We start from the raw sequence: 24,919 nt of genomic DNA, 5'->3' as shown, positions 1-24,919 counted from the left end.
GGAAGCATCGTGTCTTGAGTCCATTTATTCATTTTACCCTTTTTCAGGTAAAAAGATAATATATATCTGTGTTTATCTACAAAGGATGTTTCTAGAGATGTTTTCGTGTTTATTGTTAGGAACTTACAGAAAGGTTGATGTTTAAAATGTTGTATTTACATTTTATGAAAGTTCAGTGAGACACTAAGCTAGGTTAGCTCCGTGTTGTATGTTGTCCACACGTCACCACACGAGGTCAGTGTTGGCATGAGCGCGTGTGTAGGTCTGGACGTGTGTGTATATTAAGATTAAGAATCTGAAAGTGTTTATAAGAATAGTCATGGTTGAGAATATTCATGTTTAATCGTGTCAGTGAGCACATATATTTTTTTGTGAGGAAGAAATTGTTCAACAGAAGAAATATGAAGTAAAGTGATAGACAGGATATTTTTGTTTGTATTTTCAACACTGTTGATTATTTTATTCTATTGTACTTACCTGTTATGTTTCATATTTGCCTGTGAAAAGAAAGCACCATTGTGACTATGTGGATCATTTTGAAAAAGATAAATTAAATCATTCTGCACGACGCTGACAGAGGAAGCATCGTGTCTTGAGTCCATTTATTCATTTTACCCTTTTTCAGGGCACAACATCATCCCCCACTCTCTACTCCCAACACTTCCTGTCTCCTTTCAGCTGTCATAAGAAAAAACCTGCCAAAAAATATAACTCTAAAATAAACCGATAAAGGTCTATCTCTGTCGGGATCCTTTCTGTTTTTGTCACAGCAAACACTTTAAGAGGATATACTTTGGTACCTTCCTGCTGAAGCAATGTACTGCAGCAATTTCAAACTTTTTGCACCTCTTATAAGGACCCTGAGATGTTTCATACTAGGGCCCGGGTTTAAAAACACTACAATGAATGATGAACATGTTCTTCTTTATGCTCAGTAGTAAGTCGTCAATGCTCCGTCTCTTCATCCAGATCTGATTTTGACTTAAACATAGGTGACGCACAGACAAAACCTCCATGTTATTCTCCTCAGTGTTTCTTCTCTTTACCTATTAACTAAAATGTCATACAACAAGCTTTACCTTCTAAAAGCCTCCATGAAAATTCAGATGCTTTGTTTCCTTTCTTTCACACTGAAACCCCATTATTTAATATCCTCCAGATGTAAATCAAATACCACTGGGAGGCTTGGACATAATGCAAGGCTCGCTTTATTTTGGCTAAGTTAACATTCCAAGTCCATGAAGATGAAAAAGATGTCATGAAGTCCCTCGTAAAAGTCCTTTGGGTGTCATGAGGTGGAGTTATTAGTTCGCCATCTCACCGTTCATCATTTGGAGAGTCTCTTCAAGAATTTTGAGGAACTCTGTAGCATTTTTCTCATTTAGCAGCTCACACTGAGAGCAATCTGAGTTAGTCTGTGGAGGAGAGATAAAGAGATATTTTACAAGTCAAAGAAGTAGGATGACAAAAAACAAAACCTCAGTTGTTATGCTGGAGTTCCCCAGGGCTCTATTCTAGGTTTTCTCAACTTTAGTTTTTACAGTAATGAGCAACATTAAAGTATTTGGGCTAACATTTCATTCAAAAATAACCTTTCAGTATAAACAAGACAAACTCTAAAATATCTCATGGTGGCTTTTATGATTCTTGCATATATGATCTTTGGAAACAGTCCCTTTACAAGTAAGAAAGCTAAATTTGGTTTACACATTTACTTTCATTTGGGTTGTGTTAAGGTGTATTAACATCAAAGACTCTGTCAAGGAATATGTACTTGCAAACTTGTTGTAAAACATGATGTTTTTAAGTGTCTGGCTCAAGAGGCAACCTCCAGTGTTGAAAAACAAAGCCAATTCAGAAGTGCGAAACCCTGCACACACGTTTATTTACAGCAGAAATAAACATTTAATTACAATAAATATAATAAGGTTGTAAGGATGCTAACATAACTAAAATATGATGCAGATTTAGGATTAAGTGTGAATTGATGCTTTTTCAAGTCTGTCATCAAGATGAGAAGGTGAACCTTTAAAATTCATGTTTTTTTCTTTGGGTTTGGATTAACCATTTATGATCCAACATCAGGACAACAAGTGATACAAAAACATTTTAATAGCCACTGAGTTATTGTAGGTCCTTTCTGTTTTTTATAGTGAGCAATTGGAATCTTGCAGGTTTCCCGAGACAGGCCTGCAGAGTCAGCAAGAGAGACGATGCCAAACCTGTACCTGCCTCTGAGCATTTGGCAGTAAATCCATCCAGGTATTTCTCAACAGTCTAAATCTCCTTGTTGCTGAGACTTGCTGCACATCATTCTTAACACCTAGGTTTTTTTGGGGGCTTTTTGTGCCTTTAATGGATATATAGGACAGTGGATAGAGTTGGAAATCAGGGAGAGAGAGAGAGAGAGGGGAATGACATGCGGGAGGGGAGCCACAGGTGGGATGCGAACCCGGGCCGTCTGCTTGAGACGACAGCCTCCATACATGGGGCGCGTGCACTAACCACTGCGTTACCAGCGCCCCCAATTCTTAACACCTAGTTAAGCCAACATCAACACAAGCGTGCTGGCTTTTGATACGGAGCACATTTCAAAGTCTAAATGACTAATGGGTTGTAAAGTGATGGAATTGCTCTGATCAATTGTCTCTTCCATGACACAGGCTGTAATGGCTGCAAAGAAGTCATTGGGATACATGCACACGATCGATGTGTTTTCTGTGATCCCTACAGAGATAGACCTTTTCTTACAGAGAAAGATGATTTTCTTTAAGAAAAAACAGCTGTCATATCACTCCTTTCAAAGTCACCAGACTCCATTGAAAATTATTTTACATCTGCCCTGAATATAAGATGATTTCTTTGATTGGACAGATACACCTTGCGCTTGGTCTGAACTGAACTTTTCAAGTTCTTCAGACTGCTTGTTGAGCGAGTCTCTCACGAGTCTTCAGCTTTCCTGTGTCTGCTGTTTCAGTTGTTTTATGATCTTGAAATATATTATTGTCCGTGAAGTTTCTTGTTCTAAATCCACTCTGATCCTGTATTTGATCATGTCTATAAACCCCTCTATTTCAGCCCTGCTCAGAACAGGCTGTTTCTGTGTCTGTACCTTTAAATATGTAAATGAGCTGTGTCTGACCACGCCCCCTCTCAGACTCAGAGGGCAGAACAAACACCTAGCTGTAATTTATGAACAATATATAAACTACACTCAGCAGCAGAACAAAGTTATTAGTACATTTCATGTTCGCTAACTAAACAGCTAGCCTGCTAGCGAAACTATCTGTTCGCATATGGCGCAGAGGGTCGGGAAACATTGCCATGGTAACAGTGAGCTCCACCAATCAGAGACGTCGATGTGACACTCTATGATTGTGGGTAGTGTACTTCTTTTCGCCGATATCGTGATTTAACCGTGTTGTTCTTAAAACGAGGTCGATGTCAGACGAACTTGTGTCTCCTTCAGGAGCATTCGTTTCACACACAGGTCGCTTGTTGTCAGTCTACTTGTGATGGTTGTGACATCATGGTTAATAATCCAATCTTCTCCCTGATGCTTGTATACAGGGAAAGGACAGTCATCCAATTAAATGGCCAAATGGATCTATAACCTTAGCTCCACTTAACTGTGCTGTAAAGGTTGTTAGCTAAGAACATTTAACAGACAAACTTTCACATATACCTTCATAAAAGAAATGTAACAATAACATCTAGTTATCATTCCTTAACTTTAAATAAGCCCGTTCTCATTATTTGATCCTTAAGTAATGCGTCTTTAATGCTTAACCTCAAATGACACAAAAGAATCACATCCTGCAGGCTTGTTTCTCCCCACTGCACCTGATCAAGCTCCGATGCCAGATCCTCCAGCTTCTCGTCCAATTTCGGAACACCAGGAGCTCCCACAGTTTTCCACTCTTCGATGAGGACTTTAACTTCCTTAGCAAAACATTCCATCGTGGTCTTGGGGCATTTCTGCTGGACAGAGAGGGAGAGACAGTGAGGTAGAGGCAGTCAAAGGAAGTTTACACATAAAAATATGCCTAATAAAACGTAAGCCCCGGTCAGACGCAAATTAAAAGGGTGCAGCTAAAAGAAAACAAAATGGCCACCCTGATTTGATCCAGCCTGCCGCCCTATTAAAATTTATGCAAGAAGTCATGTATGCACGCCGGATAATATCTAGATGAAAATCATGAAATTCCCCTCAGGCACGTGGGAGGGGAAGGAAGATTTCAGGGGCATTTTTTCCCTAGAAATGCTTTAGAGCTCATTTGTGAAAACAGCATTGGGACATTTTTTTTGTTACAGAGGACTGATACAGAGGTCTGTCAACTCGTGCGCCCAGAATGTGTCTTCAAGGACCATTTTTCCACCCTGACCTCCTCACAGAGCCGACTTTGTAACTCTTTGTAACGTCAGGGCTGCAGCTCTGCATTCAGTCCTTTTTTCATTTCATTTTGTTTTCCATGTGTTGTCCCCTCCCCAGGTCACTGATGCCCCCCATTCGTCTCTGTGGATGTCTTATTCCTGCAGACGTGTTTTTCATTCCCGTTTTGCAATCTTTTGCCTCCCTTGATCCGTGCCCAAGATTCAGTCTTTCAGCTTTTCCTAAAACTTCTTCTGTCGGCCAGTTCAGAAACACAGAAGGTCGGTGCCAAAAACAGAAATGCACAGGACTGGTGTTACATGTTTGCTCCTTGGTTATAATCCTTGCAGCTTTGTTTAAAGCCAAGGCCAAAACAAAGAGAACGTTGTTTAGTTTTGCAATCAACAGCGGCTATCTTTTTCCACATCATTAAAAAAAAAGAATTAGTTTGAGGGATGGAAACTATTTTTAACAACACAACAGGACTCTGAGCTCAGATCCAAAAGTGTGCCTTCACAAATGGAGCAGTGTGGTTAAAAGCTAACAGGTGGGCTAACTTCTGGACCAGAGCCACAAAAATAAAGATGATGATGTCTGTTGTTATCTGGATCAGAATATCTGGATTCTCTGATCAGAATAAACACACACCTGTTACGGTGGCCTGCAGTAAACAAACAGAGCGATTTAGTGATAATCTACAATCGGGGTACAATTGGTGGTACTGTTTACTGGGACAAATGAGTCCAGGGATGAGTTTTAGAACAGGGCAGGATACGAGACTCAAAAACAAAGATTACGTTTTACATGTTGTCATAGACTGTAAACACACTGATGTAGCCTCAGTGACATCACTCGTTGATTTCTGTAGAGGCATTTTGAAGCAATGGCGGTGGCCATCTTGGAAATGAAGATTCTATCAAATCTTCGATCAATCTAGTAACAGCCTGTCCTAATATGAGACACGAGCGAGCATCAGCGACGAAATCAGGTTGATTCTATTGTTTCCCATTGGAGTGTCTCCATTGGAGGGGGCTCTGGAAGGCACCAGCACTAACTTTTCTCACTCAGCAGAGCTTGTTAACTTGTTCTTACAAACTGGAGATAACGATGCATTAATAATATACACATCTGTTGTTGAAATGTTGACCTTTGACCTCTGTCAAGTCTGGAAAAAGCTTTATTCGGCTCACTGTGAGCCGATTTTTGACGAGCCTCTGAGTGTTGTGATTTGAGTCAGCAGCTCATCGATACAAAGCACCACACTTCAGTTGTCCACCTTCAAAATAAAAGCACCACACTTCAGTTTGTCCACCTTCAAAATAAAAGCACCACACTTCAGTTTGTCCACCTTCAAAATAAAAGCACCACACTTCAGTTTGTCCACCTTCAAAATAAAAGCACCACACTTCAGTTTGTCCACCTTCAAAATAAAAGCACCACACTTCAGTTTGTCCACCTTCAAAATAAAAGCACCACACTTCAGTTTGTCCACCTTCAAAATAAAAGCACCACACTTCAGTTTGTCCACCTTCAAAATAAAAGCACCACATTTCAGTTTGTCCACCTTCAAAATATAAGCACCACATTTCAGTTTGTCCACCTTCAAAATAAAAGCACCACACTTCAGTTTGTCCACCTTCAAAATAAAAGCACCACATTTCAGTTTGTCCACCTTCAAAATAAAAGCACCACACTTCAGTTTGTCCACCTTCAAAATAAAAGCACCACACTTCAGTTTGTCCACCTTCAAAATATAAGCACCACATTTCAGTTTGTCCACCTTCAAAATAAAAGCACCACATTTCAGTTTGTCCACCTTCAAAATATAAGCACCACATTTCAGTTTGTCCACCTTCAAAATAAAAGCACCACACTTCAGTTAGTCCACCTTCAGAATAAAAGCACTAGATGACATGTGGACATGATGTTACAGGCAAAGAACTGAGGCGGGCCTTAATCCCTGGCCAACCCCAACAAGAGTCTTGCAAATGTAGCACAACTTTTAGCCTCAATATAATCAAAAGGATGAGTCATAATCAGCCTGCATTCCTTCTCCCACAACAAAGTGGCACATCTTTTACTACAATTAAACATTAGCAGATGAACTTTGAACTCAGGCTCCATGGCTTCCTCCTTGTATCCAGCATTTTTCTTTTAATAGACTTATAAAACCAGTTTTTAATGAATCATTGATGTGAGCATCAACTCAGGACCTTTGTCTTGGTGTGTGCGTGAGCAATGTAGGCGTTTGATATGGCGATAAGATAGATACTGTACCTGGTAATCATAGATGTCTGGTGTGTACAGACTGCATATCGACAACTCCTGAGGAAAAAGAAACAGACAGCAGCTTTACATAAGAATAAGAATATTTATGATAACTTGCATTTACAGAGCAAAAAGACAGATATAAGACATGATTTAAAGGTGACATATCCTCCTCCTCTTCAGTTTAAATAAGTCTCAGAGCTCCTCAAAACATGTGTGTGAAGTTTCTTGTTCTAAATCCACTCTGATCCTGTATTTGATCATGTCTATAAACCCCTCTATTTCAGCCCTGCTCAGAACAGGCTGTTTCTGTGTCTGTACCTTTAAATATGTAAATGAGCTGTGTCTGACCACGCCCCCTCTCTGGAAGGGCTCAGGTGTACTTGGTGCTTTCTCGCTCCATGTCCTATTGTTTACGGTGAGAAGGCAGACTCAGAGGGCAGAACAAACACCTAGCTGTGGGAGTGTCACCCACCTGGGGGAGGGGCATACTACAGAATATGTGACCTTTAAACAGTTCTAAATGCAGAAAAACACTCGTGTTTTACAATCTGTCTGATGAATCTTTAGAGGCCTGGTCACCTGCTTTAAATCACTTTCATCCAAGGCCACAATCAGGTCAGCTTTTAAATGTTTCCAACACTTCTGTTAAGGGTTGTCACAATGCCAAATGTTTAATATCCGTTATGATTCGAGTAAAAAAAATCCAACATGAACATTACCTGATACCACAGATACAAAATAAAAGTCCAAGGTACCAATATTGGGTAATGTCTTGTTTTTTTTTTAAATAACTAAAACAGTAAACTGTATGCTGTCTAGTCTTCCTGTACAGAAAAGTTGCCACGGTATTTGTGTGATATGGACAGATCTCTCTCTCTCTCTCTTTGAGTTCAAAATATGACTGAAGATCTATACTTTTTTTATGTTGTTCATATTTTTTATTTTAATAAATTACTGAAACAAAATATAGGCATTCTGAGTTTTAATTTGTGAAGCTGGACACTTCTTTTTGTCACCTACAGGCTCTGATTGTCACACGAAGCTTGCATTCACACCTAACCTGTTTGGGTTGGTGTTAAAAAAAAAAACTTGAACCCGCTTGCCAAGTTAGTGCGATTAGGGTTAGGTTTGGTGAGGGCCGCATGGTAGGGGTTAGGGGTTAGGGTCTGTGGGTTAGGGTTTAGGGTTAGGGGGTTAGGGTTAGGGCTCTATGTGTGAGAGCTGTCAATCAAACCCTAGTGCAGACCACACAACCGTTCACAGACCGCTTGAAAAGGTGTGTTAGTGGGTTTTTTGGACTCTGGTGCAGTAAGAACATGAACCGACCTCGAGCCGACCTAACAGCAGTTCATCATTACTGAACATGTGTTAAAGACTACAGGACAGACCTGACGGATCTGTGAGTGAGCAGGTCCTGCTCCAGGATTAATGTGCTCCTTCTCCTTCTCTTGTCTTAATAAACATCTTCAGCGACTTCAGTACCTCAAATTATTATTTTCGAGCTGCAGTTGCGCCTCGTTTTCACCGACAGCGATGAATGTAAGTGATTTAAAAACCGACAAGCAGGGGCGCTGGTGGCGCAGTAGTTAGCGCGCACGCCCCATGTACGGAGGCTGTAGTCCCCCAAGTGGGCGGCCCAGGCTCAAATCCGACCTGGGGCTCCTTTCCCGCACGTCATTCCCCGCTCTCTCTCTCCCTGATTTCCGACTCTATCCACTGTCCTATCTCTCCAATAAAGGCATAAAAATAAATCTTAAAAAAAAAACCACGAGCAGAACCGACATCCCTCCATGTAGTCATCTGTCAAATTTAGAAACTGTAATGTGTTTTTGGAGCAGCCAATGAGGAGTCATCTAGTCTTTGTTTACTATGGAATTTTTACCACTAGAAACTCCGACCAATCAGAGGGCATCTTCCTCATGCTTCACACAGTTTGGTCTTCTTGTAAATGTCCCTGTGGGAACCCAGACAAAGCCTGATGCAGCAATGTAAAAAAATGTTTCCATGACTCAGACGAGAAATATGTGGGAAAATGCCCAAAGTGTGAAGTAAAATAACAGAAATGATAGATTGTTTTGGGGTAAGAAGTGTTTTGTTTTTTAGCCTAAGGGCTGTTTCACCACCCTCTTTAATGGCACTAGATTCCATTAAGGAAAGCGGTCGTTAAACTAACTGCTGCTGCCTGTAATGGTTTGTTTGAACACTATTTCGAATGCTCACTGCAGGGATACAGCGCTCAGGTAATTGGAAACCAGACGTATCTGCTTCCTCTGAATTCACGACCTCGGGGCCTGAACTCATTGGCCAGAGGTTCAGCTAATTAATCAACATCATGAGTCATCTGCAACAGGGGAGTGATAAGCTGATAATGAGGATCATTCCACCCACGATTATGACTTTAATCATGACTGTGCGTTAATGCTTCTTTGAAGGTTGAAAAAAGGGAAAGAGTTTTAGAAGAGAGGAATGAACCAGGAGTGAACATTCATTAAAAAGCTAAATCATGCAGCTGCACCCAAGAAAAAACAACTGTGCAGGAAAGAGTTTATGAAACACTGATTTGTCTATTTCTAAAATGTTTCCTGATAATAAAGTAGAGAAGATGTTACTCATACCGAAGGGACTTTAGTAATGAATCTCTGGACCCTTTTGAGGATGTCCCAGCCTGTTTTTATGGGGGCTTGGTGCGTCAGGGCGAGCAGACAGAAGAAACACAGATACATGCACGCGACACCTCGTCTCCCCGTCAGCATGGCACGGCCAGCAGAACCATCGTCTGCGTCACATTTCGCTCTGCCTCCTCGCGGTCAAGCCTCTTGGTGAAGATGATCAGCTTCCATGTGTGTCCCCCCGCCCCCCCCCCCGCGTGAACTCATAGGAATCCGCCTCAATGTTTAAATCCAACACAGCTGGGAGGCCATGGTTTGAAGTTCGTCCAAGGAGTCAATAAAGAGGTCCGTTTGGAGCCCAGACTTGCTGGGGAAAAAGTGCTTCTTCTGCCCTTCAGAAACCGTGGAGGTGTCCTCGACAAGGCACCAGCTTCCAGATCGGGAAGAAGAAGCTGCAAACAGAGGATAGAGATCAGTCAAAATGTTACCCTTTCACATCTAAAGCTCTTTTTTTTTGCTAGCAGAGATGTTTAAAAAAAAACACCAGGAACGTATTTAAATTCCCCATGAAAGGTTATTCACTTTTTAAGTATTCACTCCTTCAGTAATCCGTCTGCCAGATGATTCAACGCAGGAGCAATATTTGGAAAAAATCAACCCAAAAAAAACCCGCTTAGAATCAGGACCCAGCTGCAAACTGAAACACCTCGTATACCAAATTCCATTAAAGAAACGACTTCTCCGCAGCTGTTACGCACTTCAGGCAAAAAAAAACGATTTAAAAAGAAGTTCTCAGAGCTCCTCTGTGTGTGAAGTTTCTTGTTCTAAAGTCTTCCCAGCAGCTGACATGTATCTTCTCCCTGCGGAGGCTTAACACGCCGCGTCTCCATGCCGTTTACAACAGGAGTCTGCTAAACAACTTTCACCAGTTTCCTCCCTTCTGTCACTCTCCTCTCTCTTTCCCCTCCTATTTAACACCGTCTCACTCCCCCCATTCCTCCTCCTCCTCCTCCTCCTCCTCCTCCTCTTTCAGCTGAAGGGAGTAGATCTGGATCTGCTGTCTTTCCTTACCGCTCCTGCCGCCTCACTTTGTGGATGATATGCAGTTCTTCCAGTGACCTGCATGGGGTGAAGGCGCCATAAATCATCTTCATATTCTCATTAGTAGTTTTGTTAACACATTCATTTGATGCATGTGGCTGCAAGTAGACAGGTTGTACGCATGGATGAAGAATGTAGAATAATAGCCTAAAGGATTGTTCATCCATTGCCAACTTCATATTTTAATTTCAAACGCTGTAAATCTGTCGTTCTTCCAGCACCTGACACAATGAACCAATGGGTGACATGACTTAAGACCAATGATCCTCACCCTGGGGGGGCTTAACGCTACCTGTTTGTTCTCCCCTTTGCTGGCTTTGTTTTCCTTGTTGCAGGTGGACGTGGGTGGAGTCTGAGACCTAGTCCACAGGTGGGCGGGTATATTTGAAAGCGTAGCTTTAGGTCACTGAAAACTCTCATTTAGTAAAACTCCTCCCCACACACTCAGTTTAAGGTGTGCACCATTGTACGTGTGGACCCTTAGACTCATATTCATTCACTCATGCTCACACACACACACACACACACACACACACACACACACACACACACTGACACACACACACACACACACACACACACACACACACACACACTGACACACACACACACACACACACACACACACTGACACACACACACACACTGACACACACACACACACACACACACACACACACACACACACACACACACACACACTGACACATGCAGACACACACACTAAACACTGCATTCACAAAGCATTCATTAATTCAAATGTATTGCATAATGTTGCCGACTCTGGGTGGTCTCCCTCTGTTTGTCACACTCTGCTGGGAAGGATTAAGACAACTGGACTGAATGAGAAGTTCCAGAAAGTCCTGCATTTCTAGTGAATTTTAGGATGAAGAAGAGAAACCGGAGAATCGAAACATGAGTCATTCCAGACGCTTACTGTACAGGACAGGCTATATCAGAACACTAATATGCAATATGCTATCCAAAGTGGAGACTTTAACCTCCTCCGCATCATGACATGTCATCGTCTTGGATTCCATAACAGAAAGTCAGCTACATTTCGAGTATTTGGCATCGACCACATCCGATGTAACAAGAAACTGAACCAAGCTTTTTGGACTGATAAATGACTGCTGCTGGTTTATAAAGCACTGAATGGTTTAGGGCCAAAACACATGACTGACCTTCTGCTCTCTGTCCCCAGAGTCAGAACCAATGCTCCTTATATCTGGAAAAAACCCCCAGAAAAACTGCAGGTCTGCTGAAACTCTGTTTTTTTACATTTATACAGAATGATAAATATTTGTGTGTGCATTGAAATACATTTGTGAATCCTTCTGTGTGCGTTCATGAATATTGAGAACCGATCTAACTCCATGTGTGAAGCACTTTGAATTGCCTAGTTGTTGAAATGTGCAACATAAATTAACCTGCCTTGCCTTTCACTTAAACATTGTTTTAAGATGACTACAAATATCTCGTTTGGTCTAATTAACGCCATCTGGTGGAGGTTTTATGTGTTGACACCCTCTGTATGCAACAACTCTATGCTCAAGTGCAGTGGTTCCCAAAGTGGGGGGTCGGGCCCACTGGGGGGTCATGAGGCACTGAGAGGGGGGTCGTGAGGTTCCTTCCAAAACCACAAATATTTTAAAAAAGCACATGTTATACATTATTGTGAAAAAGAAATATGCAGAAACTTAGTTCAAGACATTACAGGTGTTCTGCTTCTAGCGTTTCTTACAATAAATTACTAAAATAATATTACATGTTTCGTCAATAGTGCACAACATTAAATGTTTTTTCCACCTCCATGGATAATTGGAGTCCCCAGTTGCTAGCACCGTTATGTGGGGGGTCACGGGCTGAAACGTTTGGGAACCAATGCTCTAGTTCAAAAGTCCTATTGGTGGAGTACCACTTGAAAAGAACATTCTGTTTTCTTGTTGGATGTAACAGAAACATGATTATGACAAATCTTATCTTTTCTGGTCTTAGATGAGCTATGAGAGAAAAGGTGCGCCCTGTGGCTGACGCTAACGTAAAGGTCATGAGGAGTCATTAAGACAACACGAGCAAAAACTTTCATGTCAAGTCTTCAATTGATTTGAAGCAGTTTGATACCTCTTTCATTTCTATGGCCACCAATCTTTTAGCTTAGCTTAGCATAGTAACTGGAGACAGGGGGAAACTGCTAGCCTGGCTCTAATTTAATATGAAATCCATAGACTGTAAAAAAAAACTTGTAACCCCACCTGTTTGTGTCTGCCATGTTTGAAAAATGATTTCAACCTAACTTTAGATCAATCAGGAAATAGGAAAAGAAAGAGGTGGAGTTAAGGCGGCCTTTAGCCTCCTGGCAAACAGCAACAAAGCGCCAATCTGTCAGTCAGATCAGCCACGCCATCAATCATGCATAAGCTGTGATATTATCAAAACAGATGAGCTATGAGAACATTCTCCTAGTGTGCGTGTGTACCAATAAAGAAATGAGCTTTTCAGACCGATACATGTTTTCTTACCAGGTTTTAACCACATTCATGTATGTTGTCAAAAATGAGCATTTTAACATCGGTTTTAATGGACTTCCAGGGCTTTTGCACCAAGCCTCAAGTGGACACTTAAGGAATTGCAGTTTAATGTACTTGTGCGTTGGCATCATTTTCAACACTGGACTTTGCTGCTTGGATAACACAGAGAGTTCCAGTTGCCTTTGACTCCTAGTTTAGTTGTTGATTTCCATGCCATTGTGTACATACCCTTCTCTTCAAACAAGCTTTTTTTTAAACATAAACTTAAGAATAACATGATTCATCTTAAAGGGGACATATTATGAAAAATCCCTGCAGTGTTTTTGAACATATATTTGGGTAACCTGAGAGTCTACTGACCCACAAAATGTGAAATAAACCATCCAGTCCTTTGTTTGTGGTCTGCATAAGTCTTACAACACAGAGAAAAATGCTCCGTTTCAAATGTGCTCTCCTTGTGATGTCACAGTGGGATTCTGGTAAAAGAAAATCCCCTCCCCTCTCCTGGTATCTCCACCCATAGACTCCACCCCCAGCTTAGAACAAAACTTTTGCGCAGGTCCGCCATTTTTATTCCCGCTAGCGAAGGAGTGATGTCTACTGGGAAAACTCAGGGGGCGGGCTCATTACATTTAAAGAGACACACACACCAAAACGGAGCGTTCTGAGAGAGCTGGTTTATACAGGGTCACAAACCTCCTCTGGTGCTTGATTCATGTTATATTTTGACCAAAGCACAGCACAGATGTTTCATTTAGACCACAGGGGGACTGTTTGAAAAGGTGGAGGAGGGGGAGAATATGTCCTCTTTAAAGATCTGGGTGACGAAACCAACAAAAGTGAATTTTAAAGAGTCCAGTTGAAATAATACCAAAGCAAAACCCTTCAAACATGTTGGGGAGAGCACTGCATTCATCATTTTCTGTTTCCAACTACCCTTTTCAGCTATTCTTGCACACTTAGCTTTCTATCTTTACCTTGTGGAAGACACAGCTTATGCAATACTGTATGTATGAATGTATGTGCATGGTCCATATAGGGCGGCAGGAAGACAGACAGTTAAGAATCTGACTGGAGCTGTGACAGCCACACATACCAGATTGTTTTTCTTTTTATTGATTGATCGCTGAGAATTTTAGTAAATAAAACAAACTATTCTTCTTACATCAATAACCACTCCTAATGTTAATATTTGAGTCATCCTCATACACTGAAATAATTGTAAATCTGGGAACTATGCACCCAACAAACATTAAAATGAAGTTTCAAAAAAGCTCTTACTGTAAGAGAGTTCCAGCGAGTTCACGAGCTGCAGGTGAAACTGTGTGTGAACGAAAAGATAACAGTCAGGGTCGAAGTCTTCAGGTGGAGTTTAACCTGAAACTGAAAGTCACTCTTGCTTTAAAAGATAAAATATTTGCAGAGCATGACCTGACTTGCAGATTTAAAGAGGTCAGTGGTTTCACAAAACAAGACGCTCACAATGACTCGTTAAGTAATTAAGACTTTTACAGAAGCTGCAGCTTGTGTGCAGAGGTGCCGCTTGTCAACAGGAAAGCGGCAAACTCCAGCAAAGTGTGTGAGGTTCACAAGATTATGACAACAACGAAAAGTATGTCCTATGAAAACCTGTGGCCAGGGTGCGGTGTCATGGGTAAAGACAATCAAGAGAAATCACTCATCAAAACAATCAATCATTTTACACCACACAACTTTATTTTCCATACATCTCATTGACTTTTTGAGTTACTGAATGAATATTTCACAATTTGTTTTCCTTTTACAAGCTCTCAAAAACATCACCATCTCTCTGGTTTGACACCAGCAGCCTTCAGGTACCACACATCTCTTAAAGTTTTTTAAAATTTTGATTTCTACATGCATTAGGGGAATCATGGATTGTTAACATAATGAAATAATTACACTGTTTAGTCAGTTGTGTGTGAGCACAACAAGTTCAAAGTAAACCCATAAACTGTATCTAAGAATTGGGTTCAAGCCACTGTGACATCTCACACTAGTTTTGGGCTTCAGATTGGAACACAGACTATATAAAACATGGACGTCGCTTTCTGAAGAGGTGTTTTGAAGCCAATGGTGGTGGCCATATTAGGAATGGTATCTCAAACTAACTTTTTAATCGATCTAGAAACAAAGAGGTGGAGCTGAGGCAGACTTTAAACCTCCTGGAAAACAGCTACTAAGAGTCCACCTGTCAGTCAACTCTGTCACAATCCTAATAAGGCAAACGTATGCATAACTATTTGTCGCAATACATTTACAACTGGTGAGTTACATAAAAAAATCCACTTCCTGTATAGTTTTTGGCAATAATGAAATGAGCTATGGACCCCAATGTTTCTTGTCCCAGGCTGAAAACAGGTTCCAGCCTGTTGTAAAAATAGGTATTTTAATATGGGGATTCTTTGGCTTTTGGAGCCAGACTCCAGTGGACACTTGAGGGACTGCAGTGTTTTGCACATATCGATTGAGTTTTATTTTTTAACACGGAAGTTGCCCGTTGGTTTTTTAGCCTCATGTTGTGCATTTCTAAACCTTCTCCAACTCCTTAGAGTTTCTTGCATCGACAACACACAACTGAAACCCGACCGTGCCATGTTTTCTGTCAGCGTGTTAGCAATTTGTTAGTCACATACAGCCAGGTACTAAATCATCCCCTGCTTTATGGTCTATTTGACCCTAAATGGGACAATAATTTGGAAGGAAACATCAATATGTTCAGAAGAAGACTTGAAACTAGATATTTAGATCATTAACACATTAGAAATATGTTAACTAAAAGAATAAATTAACTGAGAAGTAATGCCATTATGTCATAGACTTGCAAATTCCAACCTATTTTGCAAAAGACCAAATATATAAATAATGCAGGTTGGGCTTCACTCTTAAAGCTTGAGACTCCGTCCATTTCTTATATACAGTCTATGTGTAAAACCTTCATTCCTATTGAGAGATCCTGCATGTGTTTCCACCTGGTCGACTTTCTCTTACAACTTTGGACATCCAAGTAATGCTCGACTTCCAAGGTATGTGAAGGAGACGGACAACAGAAGGAGTGAAAAGTCAAGACATTAGATACATTAATATGGAAATGAATTCAGCACTAAAACCACGTAGATATTGGCTTGGTCCGAAGTTAAATAAAAACTTGCCAGACACGTCATTTTAAAAAAACACATAGACACACACACAAGCACTCACTGACACACACACACACACACACACACACACACACACACACACACACACACACACACATACACACACACACACAAACACTTGATGCATGCAGCCAAGAGTTGAGGACACTGTGCAAAATACCAACATTACCTTAAGGATAATAAGTGCCAAAGAGAATATGACTAACATCATAAATAATCAATAAAATAATAAAACAAAATTATAAAATGATTAAAAAAAAGAATATCAAAAACCACAGTTAACACCAAACATAAACATTGGCATCAAATAGCCAGAAATCGGTGTATGCTCAATAGAAGATTAGAAATAGGACAAACGTAAAACTATAACAAAGATATATTACATTAACTGTGATTGTATACAGCACTGGATGGCTTAAACACATCTGTCTTTGCAGGACTAGCAAAAATGGATTCCCTCTAGCTCCTTAAATGCTAAACACTACTGGCTTAAATGTCTTTGAAAACATCTATCTGTTCTCTTGAATAAGTCTTTACATCCACAACAGAGTCCAGAGCACCTAAGGAAGTACATTTCAAAAACAACTTCAGTCTGGCTGAATTGCAAGGACTGAAGAGTAACCTTAACTTTTCAATTCTACTTCTATAAATTCATCGCAATTGTCTTTAGAATATTCCTCTTTGACTTAAAACAATTTCATTAGAGCTATGTGCGGGCTGCTCCTCAAGAAAGATTATATCCCATTCCTAAAAGGTCACAAGATTAACCTTTGGGTAAAAAGTTATACAGAAGCCACCAAGTTTCAATTTCCTAGTCTTCATAACATCTGACTACAAAGGTATCCCATCACCATGAGGGAAATGTCCTAAAATCAACATCAAATACAGCTGACCACATTCATTGTGTCCCTTAGGTGCACACTTAGTCTCAGGTTGAAATACCCCATTCTTCATCATTTAAGAAAGTTTGTCTTCAACATGGGGGACTCATGGAGTTGCTTTGGTTGGCTTCACAACGTAAAATCTGAATGTCCTGCCAACTGACTGGTAATCTGCATTGCCACAGCAACTTCAGAAGCTTAGGTTGTGTCGTGGTTGTACAGGGTGTAAACACAAGTGCACCCCAAGTAATGCCTTTTTTCTTACCCTCACATTTTGTTTTAACCCTTCTTGTCTGATAATGCCATGAAAAGAACATTTTCTTTCTTTCACAGTCCATCGCAGTTCTGTTGAATATGGGAAGGAAGGTGTGCAAGTCCGTTGATACTAACTCTCCTTGTCATCTGACCCTGTCCTTGTCCTCCAGCTCCAGCGCCACCCTGCAAGGTTTGGGTCAGGCTAACTTGGGCAGTGCTAAAGGAAGTAATCCTGCCACTTCCAGCAATCTGGAGGTTCACTGTAGTTGCATAACTGGTCTTCTGGTTCCCTTGTTTTCCAGGGTGTGAATGGGCAAAGGGAAGTGGGGAGGAGCTTGGGGTCAACGGGGAAGAGATGGAAGACACAGGGGATATTGTGGTGTTGATTTGGACCTGTGGCTGTGTTTTAACTGGGGATTGGTAGTTGTGGTGTGGGTTGGAGATAGGTGGAGGAGAGGAGATGTTTTGTTCACCGGAGGGCCGAGCAACATAGGCACAGATCAGCTGGCTACGACAATGACCTTCTTCTAGCTCGGGGTCACCCCATCCTGCCTGGTTGTCTGATGGAGCTGGAGAGGAGAGGAGGGTGTGAGTAAGTGAGGATACAGGAGAGGAGGCGCTGATGGTGGAGGTAGCACTGGTGTCAAGGCTTTCAGATCCATTGTATTTATGTGAAAGCTCTCGTACATCAGGCCATGGAACGCTCGTGAAATGCTGACCACCAAGGGAACCCCTGCCTGTAGAGAGCCTGCTCGGTGACAGTGGGGATTGAAGCCCAGCTTGAGGGCTAAGGCAGGATGGTGAGCTACTGTAAGAGGACCATCCACTCCTTGGACTGGTTGGACAGGAGTTCTGTTGGTCAAAGGACCCCCGCCCACTACCACTAAAACCAAGGGACCTGCGGCTGCTGTCTGCCCAGGAGCGGCGCATTCCACTTGGGTTGCTCCTGGCTGGGCTAGGGGGCCTATCTGCCAGGTTGGAAGAGAAAGACCTGTGAAGGGTTTGAGAGGTTGTTTGGGATGCAGGGGGGCAGGATGTGGATGGTGAGGAGGCTCTGGAACTACGAAGTGAGACCAAAGTAGAAGAGGAATTGGGACAAAAGGCAGTCTCCTGTGTTTGCAAGCCTAGTGAGGAAGCAAATGAATGAGAATGAGAAGAGAAAGAATGTCTAGGGTTTCTTGGTTGAGGTACTGCAACATTATTTGTCCAAACATTCACTGACACACCAATAGGTGGAGGGGAGAGTATCCGAGGACTCAGACATGTGGCCGACTGACCAAACGCTGAACTTGAAGAAGAAGCCCTGGGTAGCTCCAAAGTTAGGCCTAGTGGATTATGGGAACTTGCATCTCCTACTCGTGTGCTCCGGGGATGGGGAGGTTTGTGTGCAATGGGGGAGGAGTAATTATGCTGTGGAGGTGGGGAGCAGAGGCGAGTAAATGATGAATTGGCTGGGGTTGGTGATGGGGACTGAACTCTGGAGCTGGGCTCAGATGCAGAAAAAGGCCGAGCCACACGATTATGGGATGCTGAGCTGAGAGGATCATGGGTTTGTTGCATTACTTTGGCATTAGTGCTACCGTTAGCAAGTGGTACCTTCTGTGAACTTGCAGTCCAACCCCCATTGTTATTGTTGTTGTTGTTTGCATTCTTTGATGAGTCAATTTTGGCATGAAGGAATGAGGGACGAGGGGAAGGGGAAGAAGGACAGGGAGGCTGCTGATGGGCTGGAATCATAAACTGGGAAGGCGAGTGTTGGGAAAGAGGGGGAGGGGGTGACTGCATGGGAGATGGAGAAGGGCAAGTGGACCAGGGAGAGGATGGTGGACTCCTTAGATGGTGGTAACCATCTTTAGAGCTCTGCTGACTGGGAGGGAGTTTAGGTGAAGGAGACCGTTGTCGTAGGTGAGAGGAGGGGCTTTGGTTGACTCTGTTTATTTGCGGGGCTTGTTGCATGGCAGTATTCTTTCTTGCCAAACTCTGACTTATGGACTGGCTAATGCAGGATGCTGCTAAGGATCGGGTGAATGCAGAAGAAGAACTGACGGGAGAGGAGCATGCAGGAGAGCGGAGAGAAGAAGGGGAGGGTGGAGGACCTGCTCTTATGGATGACGACCTCCAAGAAGAGGAGGTTGAAGATGAGGGAGTAAAAGCAGAAGATGGAGCTGGAGAGGAGGAAGTAGGATCTTGAATTGAGGAGCCTATACCAGATGGGAGAGTTGGAGAGAAACAGGGAGGAGCCCTGGAGAAAGTGTTCAGGGAGGTATCATCATGAGACAGAGGGATGGGTGAAGATGCAGGGATCACCCTAAATGGTGAAGAGCAAGGAGTTGTTCCTACAGAGGACACAGTAGAGGTTGGAAGAGCTTTAACAGGGGAAGGGGAGTGATGTCTGGGTAGAAAGGCTGAGGGTGTTGTAGTGGGATTTTGGTCCTGTCCATGAGTGGAAATGCCTGAGTATGGTCTCTCCTCCTGGCTGGAGATTTCCAAGGATGGTCTAAAAGATGGGTGGCTGTCTGAGTGGACACTGGAAGTGGGCAGGCAGCAGGGGTTTCTTGAGCTCTGTTGGTCTGGTTCCCTGAAACTGAAAGATAAGCAAATATTAAAAAGAACATACTTTTAAAGGGTCTTTTTTTTTTTTTTTTTTTACATTTTGTTTGGAATTATCTCAAGAATAGATTTGTTTCTTCTTATATTTCAAAAAGGCCTTACAGCACAGGCAATATTTAGTTGCAGTTTGTGTTTTTAATGAAAATACTGATTACAAATATTTCCACTAAAATGTACATCGACAACCAAGCAATTAAAAAGGGTTAATTTGGATCCACATTTAAAGGATTATAGAACAAAGGAAAACTAACTACTGTTGTTTTCTAATTTCCCCTCAACATCACAAAACCTTGAACTTGGTTTTAGCCCACACAAAAACAAATAAGAGTTGCTGTGGCTGTCATACCCGAGACAAGCCTAGAAGGCATTACATTCATAATCATTAACTTTCAGATTGAGCAATGTGCCAGCAGTTAAGAAGACTTGCTTTATAGAACATTAAGCTTGGCCTTAGCTTTTGGTTGGTTTTAAAACAAAACAAATCAAACCCCAGCCTGTTAAAAGGGGCACAATATTCTGTACTTGTTCTTTATCAAAAGTTATTTGCTATATGACACAAACATACCTATGTTCATATGGAGATGGGCTTTTGACATTCCTGGTTATAGACACAGCCTGATCACCCAGTGTAGTGGACTGGGCTGGTGGCCGTTGGCTGGTGAATGTAGGTAGGGAATCAAAGGACTGCACACATGGAGGTGGTGATACTGGATTTTGAGTCAAAGACCACAGATTGGGTGCCTCCCTTCCTTTTGCTGTGTGGTCCTCTGCAGTTTCTCTCACTGTATGGCTGAATATGTGTGAAGGTTCAGAGGTCTTGTGCAAAGGCTGACACAGAGGGGGTGGAACAGCAAGTTCTCCTGGGTATATGTGATGATGTGGCTGCTCTGTAAAGGTTATTGTTGAACCTTGTGGAGTCATCCTGGTTTGTGATGAATAATCATTCAAATAACACATTTTCTCATTTAATTCTGTTTGTGTAGTTAGGTTCTGATCTTTCTTTGGCCCTCCAGAAGGCCCCAGGGTTGTGACACAATCCTCCAATAGGTTTACTGTTTCCATCCGAGCCTTCCCACAGACCACACCTTGGTCTGTTAGAACCTGGTTCTGTGTAGAGGCCACCATTGCCACCAGTTGTCCTGGGTATTCCTCCTCATCCTCAGTTCTTGGGCAAACCAAGTATTCAGGCCCTGTATGAAAACTCTGCACACTTTTGTTTAATATGTCTTTGCTATCACTATGTTCCATGGAAAATTTGTATTCCAGTACATCTGCAGCTGGCATATTTGGCTTGTTTTTGTCCTGCTTCTTTTCTTCTTTGGAAAAATCCAACTGTGGTATGCAGTGATCGGAAAGACTTGGCCCAGACTGCACAGGTTTGCAAACGATGTTTGCAGATGTTGAGTCATCTATGATTGAGTTAATAGGCCATCCATCATTCAGCTCCGACCTACGACGATAAGGAGAATCAAAGAGTGTTTTTAAAAGCACAAGTCCTGACTGAAGACAATGGTTAGAACTACTACTTAAAAATAACACGAGCAATATTATAAACACAGGATAATAATAGATGTCAACTGTATGTTTTATGATGCTGTTCCTTTAATTTCATAAGAACTGAAAATAGAAAACCCTACACCACAAATCTCATACATTTTTCACAAAAGCATCTACTACACCAAATACAGTTCAGCAATTAAATTTGAGCTTTACAAGGCACTTCAATTCCTTTTTTTCCATGATATTTATGGCTCCTTTGCCATGTCCCACCCATCTCTGTAAATATTATACACTCACCCCTCTCTTTTGTCTGTCTGTTCAATCTCCCCATTTGGTTTCAGGACTTCGCCTCTCCCTGTGGAAGAAGTTGAACAGTTGGTGGTTCTACAATCCAGGGTCTTTGTTGGCATCAAGGGGCTATTATTGGCGGAGCAGCACAAACTGAAGCTCTGATCTTCAGGTTGGGTTTTGTGGGGGTATCTGGATGCTGTAGATGACCTTTCAGCTGAACAGCATCCTGAGTTGTAGCTGTTATTCTGGGTCTGAATAGATGACTGATCCCTTAGAAGGGTAGATGCGTTTTCCCCAGGAGTGGTGGAATACTGGCAAATGTCATCTGATATACAGCCCACAATGGAGTCTCTTTCCTTGGTCAAGGCAGAGATGAAGTCCCTTGGCCTGGATAGAATTATTCCACTTGTCTGTTGAGGAATGGTTGGGGTCAACTGCTCTTTGACAAACACATGACCAAAAAGCAGAGGCTCACAGGGGGCCATCCCTTTCTCCTGGGAATCTAGAGAAAAACAAAAAAAGAAATAGCTCAGTGATTATCATAAGAGTGAAAAATTAACCTTGAGGCCCAGATCACTGTATCACAGACCCTGCCCACACTTTGCATTAACATCCCCCCTGGGTGAGGGGATAGCCTTAAAGCAAGATGTGAACACACCCCAATGAGTCCTGGAACGCTTATGCGTCCCGGGCCAAATTAAGGAAAACCTCCTTTAGTGGCATAATCTGCCGAAGCACTGTTAAGAGCTTTGAGAACAATGCTGCCTCCCATTTAGTGAGCATGATGACAAATATGTTCCTTTCAGATGTAAATGATGTACAGGTGGTCACATTGTTGATGCAAAGTGTAAACACCCCTACTCAAGGGCTTTCCACTTGTGATGAGTTCAACAACACCACATGTTGATACCAGGTGTAAACAGGGTCTTAAAAGAAGCTTTTGAAAAAGCAACCTACCAGTGGTCAGGCTCTGTGCTCTCTTTATCATCTTCTTGTCTTGAATCACTTGGTCCACCTGGTTAATGGTTGGTTTCTGGCACCTGCTGTAAGTCTTGCTCTGGTTTTGGCAATGTGTCAGTGCCTGACTCTGGCTTTTTGTGTAAATAGGTTGCGTTATGCTTTTGCTTTGAGCTTTGGCTTCTGAGTGACTTTGGGTCCTATATTTCATGTCTGTGTAGGTATCCGATTCTCTGATTTCCATTTGGTATTTTGCTTGCTGCCAGTACCCTGTGGGGTTCCGTACTTGGGTTTGAGATACATCCTGAGTCTGGCATTTAGTTTTAGTTTGAGACGAAAGTCCAGACAGTCTACTTGAGACTGATAACTGATTCCGTACTGCAATGGCCCGTTTCTGATGCAGTGGGACCTTCATGGTGTTGGCTTTGACACTGTACATCTTGGCCAGGGTTTGGACTTTGCTTAGAATTCGCTCCGAGTTCTCCATCAGCACATGATCAACTACAGGGCTGGCCTCGAATAACCCAATACCTGCTATGTCAGATGCCCGGCCCTCAAACAAGGCTCTGTTTGCTGTGACAATCCTGGAGTGGCGTGACCACCGACCCACTTTTATCTGACTGGGAATACCCTCAAGATTCCCACAATTCTTGGTAAGTTCTTCTTGTTTGGTTCTAGTCCAAGATGACTGAGTTTTGGTCAGGGGTTTTGAGGGATCGTTATGGCCTCCATTTGCTTCTATTTGGCCTGCTCGCTTAGGTTCATGCCCATTCATTACAGATTGGTGTCCAGCACTTGTTTTGGTTGTTTCATCTCTGGACCTGTACTGTTCATTACTAGATGGTCCCACTCCTTGCAGTGAATTTCCACCTTGCTCCCCAGTGGCTTCAACACATGTCTCCCACTCCTCGTGCCTCTCCTCAGGTGCTTCCTCCAAAGTTACTTTGCAGGACTTTTCATTTTTATCTTGTTTCTCAGCCGCTTCTCTATCATGCCTTTTGGGGTTTGACTGCTGATTCAAACACACTTGGTCCGGGGCCTCCCCATCCTGCATGACAGAGAGCGTTGCAGACTGGATTGGGCCTTCTGCATTAAAATCCTGGCTGCTGATTGAGTTAGTTGGCTGTTCATCATTGTCTGTATCAGCCACTAGTGCAGAAGCGGGGGACATGGGACCAATGGGGGAACAGGGCTCTGTCTCTCGATCACTCTCTACATTGATAACTTCAGTTGTTTCTAAAGCAATTGATGGTCCAGCTTCTGGCTCCCCCTGGTGTTCAGTCACATCAAACCGTGACACTGACTCCTTCACCAAGCCAGATGGAATTTGTGAGAAACTGTTTCTCCTTCTTGAATCCACTCCTTCTCCCTGTTCGTCTTCCTCTTCTTCCTCATCCTCCTCGGCCTCAGCTGCTGCCTCATAGTAACTCCTAATCTTTTCTATGATCTTTTTGTCTCGTTTTGTGAGGTGGGAGCCTCTTGTGGGTGGATTGCGCCTCTGGAGAGGGTGATGAAGGACATCAGGATTTTGGGAGGAAGAGGTAGCCTCATTGTTTTCCTCTTCCTTTGGTAACGGAGGTGGTTCTTCTGTCAAGATTGAGGCATGAAGATCTTGTATTGGGGCAATGATGGTGCACTCTTCCTCACTTTCATCCCTTGTTATCACCTCTTCTTTGGCCTTTTCTGCAACTTCACCTCGTGTCTCTCCATCTCCCTCCAATCCTTTCTCAACTGGACTTGCTTCTTCTGAAGCTTCTACGACTTCATCAATAGTTTTCTCAATGTCAAGTCCATGTTCATCTCCAGAGCGACCAGTCTGACTTTGAAGGGGGATGTCTTTCTCCATGTCTGCTCTGTCCTGCTCTTGTTCAGTTGTTGCTCTTTGATCAGGGCTGGAAGAGAAGGCAACAGGGGGAAGTGGGCAGGTGAAGTTTGTCTGGTTAGACGAGGGCTGACTGTCTTTGGGTAGATCCAGCTCCTGAAGGAAAAGAAAGTGCAATGTTTTAAAACTGGATGCCTGCTGATCTGACCAAGATACCTAAACAACAATTGGCCTCTGTGCTGGCTCATAAGCAAATATTATTGAGAAGATTACACTTAGCTATGGCACAACATGAATGCAGATTAAAGATAGATTTGTGTTTCTATGATCGAGTTCAGTTAAAAACTCAGTTTACAATACATTTGGGAGGAGCCTAATTTGTTCACTGTCGGTAAAAGCATGGTGTATTCTAACCGTTGTGTTGGTGTGAAAGGCAGTGAGTCCTTCTCTGGCTCGGCTCTGGTTGATGAACTCCAGGATCTCTTCGGTGATGGAAAGCGTGGGAGGAGGGCTGAGGGGGATCAAGTCCTCTTCTTC

The 24,919-nt window shown here is 42.5% G+C and overlaps 2 protein-coding genes across 4 annotated transcripts; both read right to left on the bottom strand.

The window, feature by feature from the left end:
• Window positions 1-1,190: 1,190 nt before the first annotated feature.
• Window positions 1,191-14,323, bottom strand: il15l (interleukin 15, like). Of its 3 annotated transcripts, none has more exons than XM_061047265.1 (5): window positions 14,166-14,322; window positions 9,259-9,704; window positions 6,650-6,697; window positions 3,844-3,978; window positions 1,191-1,415 (listed from the first exon to the last, which is right to left on the bottom strand). In XM_061047265.1, the coding sequence occupies exons 2-5, from the start codon at window positions 9,394-9,396 to the stop codon at window positions 1,305-1,307; spliced, it is 432 nt and encodes a 143-aa protein (XP_060903248.1). In that variant the 5' UTR covers window positions 9,397-9,704; window positions 14,166-14,322; the 3' UTR covers window positions 1,191-1,304. The 3 variants fall into 3 exon arrangements, with proteins under 3 accessions (XP_060903248.1, XP_060903249.1, XP_060903250.1); XM_061047266.1 differs by lacking the exon at window positions 14,166-14,322 and adding an exon at window positions 9,835-10,027; XM_061047267.1 differs by lacking the exon at window positions 6,650-6,697 and having other exon boundaries at window positions 14,166-14,323.
• A 255-nt stretch (window positions 14,324-14,578) lies between these two features.
• Window positions 14,579-24,919, bottom strand: LOC132980880 (mucin-2-like). The gene is made up of 5 exons (XM_061047250.1): window positions 24,797-24,919; window positions 22,561-24,538; window positions 21,610-22,105; window positions 20,378-21,262; window positions 14,579-19,786 (listed from the first exon to the last, which is right to left on the bottom strand). Exons 2-5 carry the CDS (start codon window positions 24,404-24,406, stop codon window positions 17,275-17,277), a joined length of 5,739 nt encoding a protein of 1,912 aa, XP_060903233.1. The 5' UTR covers window positions 24,407-24,538; window positions 24,797-24,919; the 3' UTR covers window positions 14,579-17,274.

The sequence above is a fragment of the Labrus mixtus genome, chromosome 9, assembly GCF_963584025.1.
Source record: "Labrus mixtus chromosome 9, fLabMix1.1, whole genome shotgun sequence".
In the NCBI taxonomy this organism is placed as follows: domain Eukaryota; kingdom Metazoa; phylum Chordata; class Actinopteri; order Labriformes; family Labridae; genus Labrus; species Labrus mixtus.
Note: the sequence above shows the minus strand (reverse complement) of the source record. Positions and strands in the feature narration are given on the sequence as shown.

Bases quoted from the DNA above. Each gene is read 5' to 3' on its own strand.
- il15l (XM_061047265.1), bottom strand. From the start codon at position 9,396: ATGCTGACGGGGAGACGAGGTGTCGCGTGCATGTATCTGTGTTTCTTC. The intron at 6,698-9,258 runs GTATGAGTAACA...CTTTTTCCTCAG, and splicing joins TCATTACTAAAGTCCCTTCG to GAGTTGTCGATATGCAGTCT. The intron at 1,416-3,843 runs GTGCAGTGGGGA...TCTCCTCCACAG, and splicing joins TGGCATCGGAGCTTGATCAG to ACTAACTCAGATTGCTCTCA.
- LOC132980880 (XM_061047250.1), bottom strand. From the start codon at position 24,406: ATGGAGAAAGACATCCCCCTTCAAAGTCAGACTGGTCGCTCTGGAGAT. The intron at 22,106-22,560 runs GTAGGTTGCTTT...GTTTTTCTCTAG, and splicing joins AGCACAGAGCCTGACCACTG to ATTCCCAGGAGAAAGGGATG. The intron at 19,787-20,377 runs GTATGTTTGTGT...CTTATCTTTCAG, and splicing joins CCATCTCCATATGAACATAG to TTTCAGGGAACCAGACCAAC.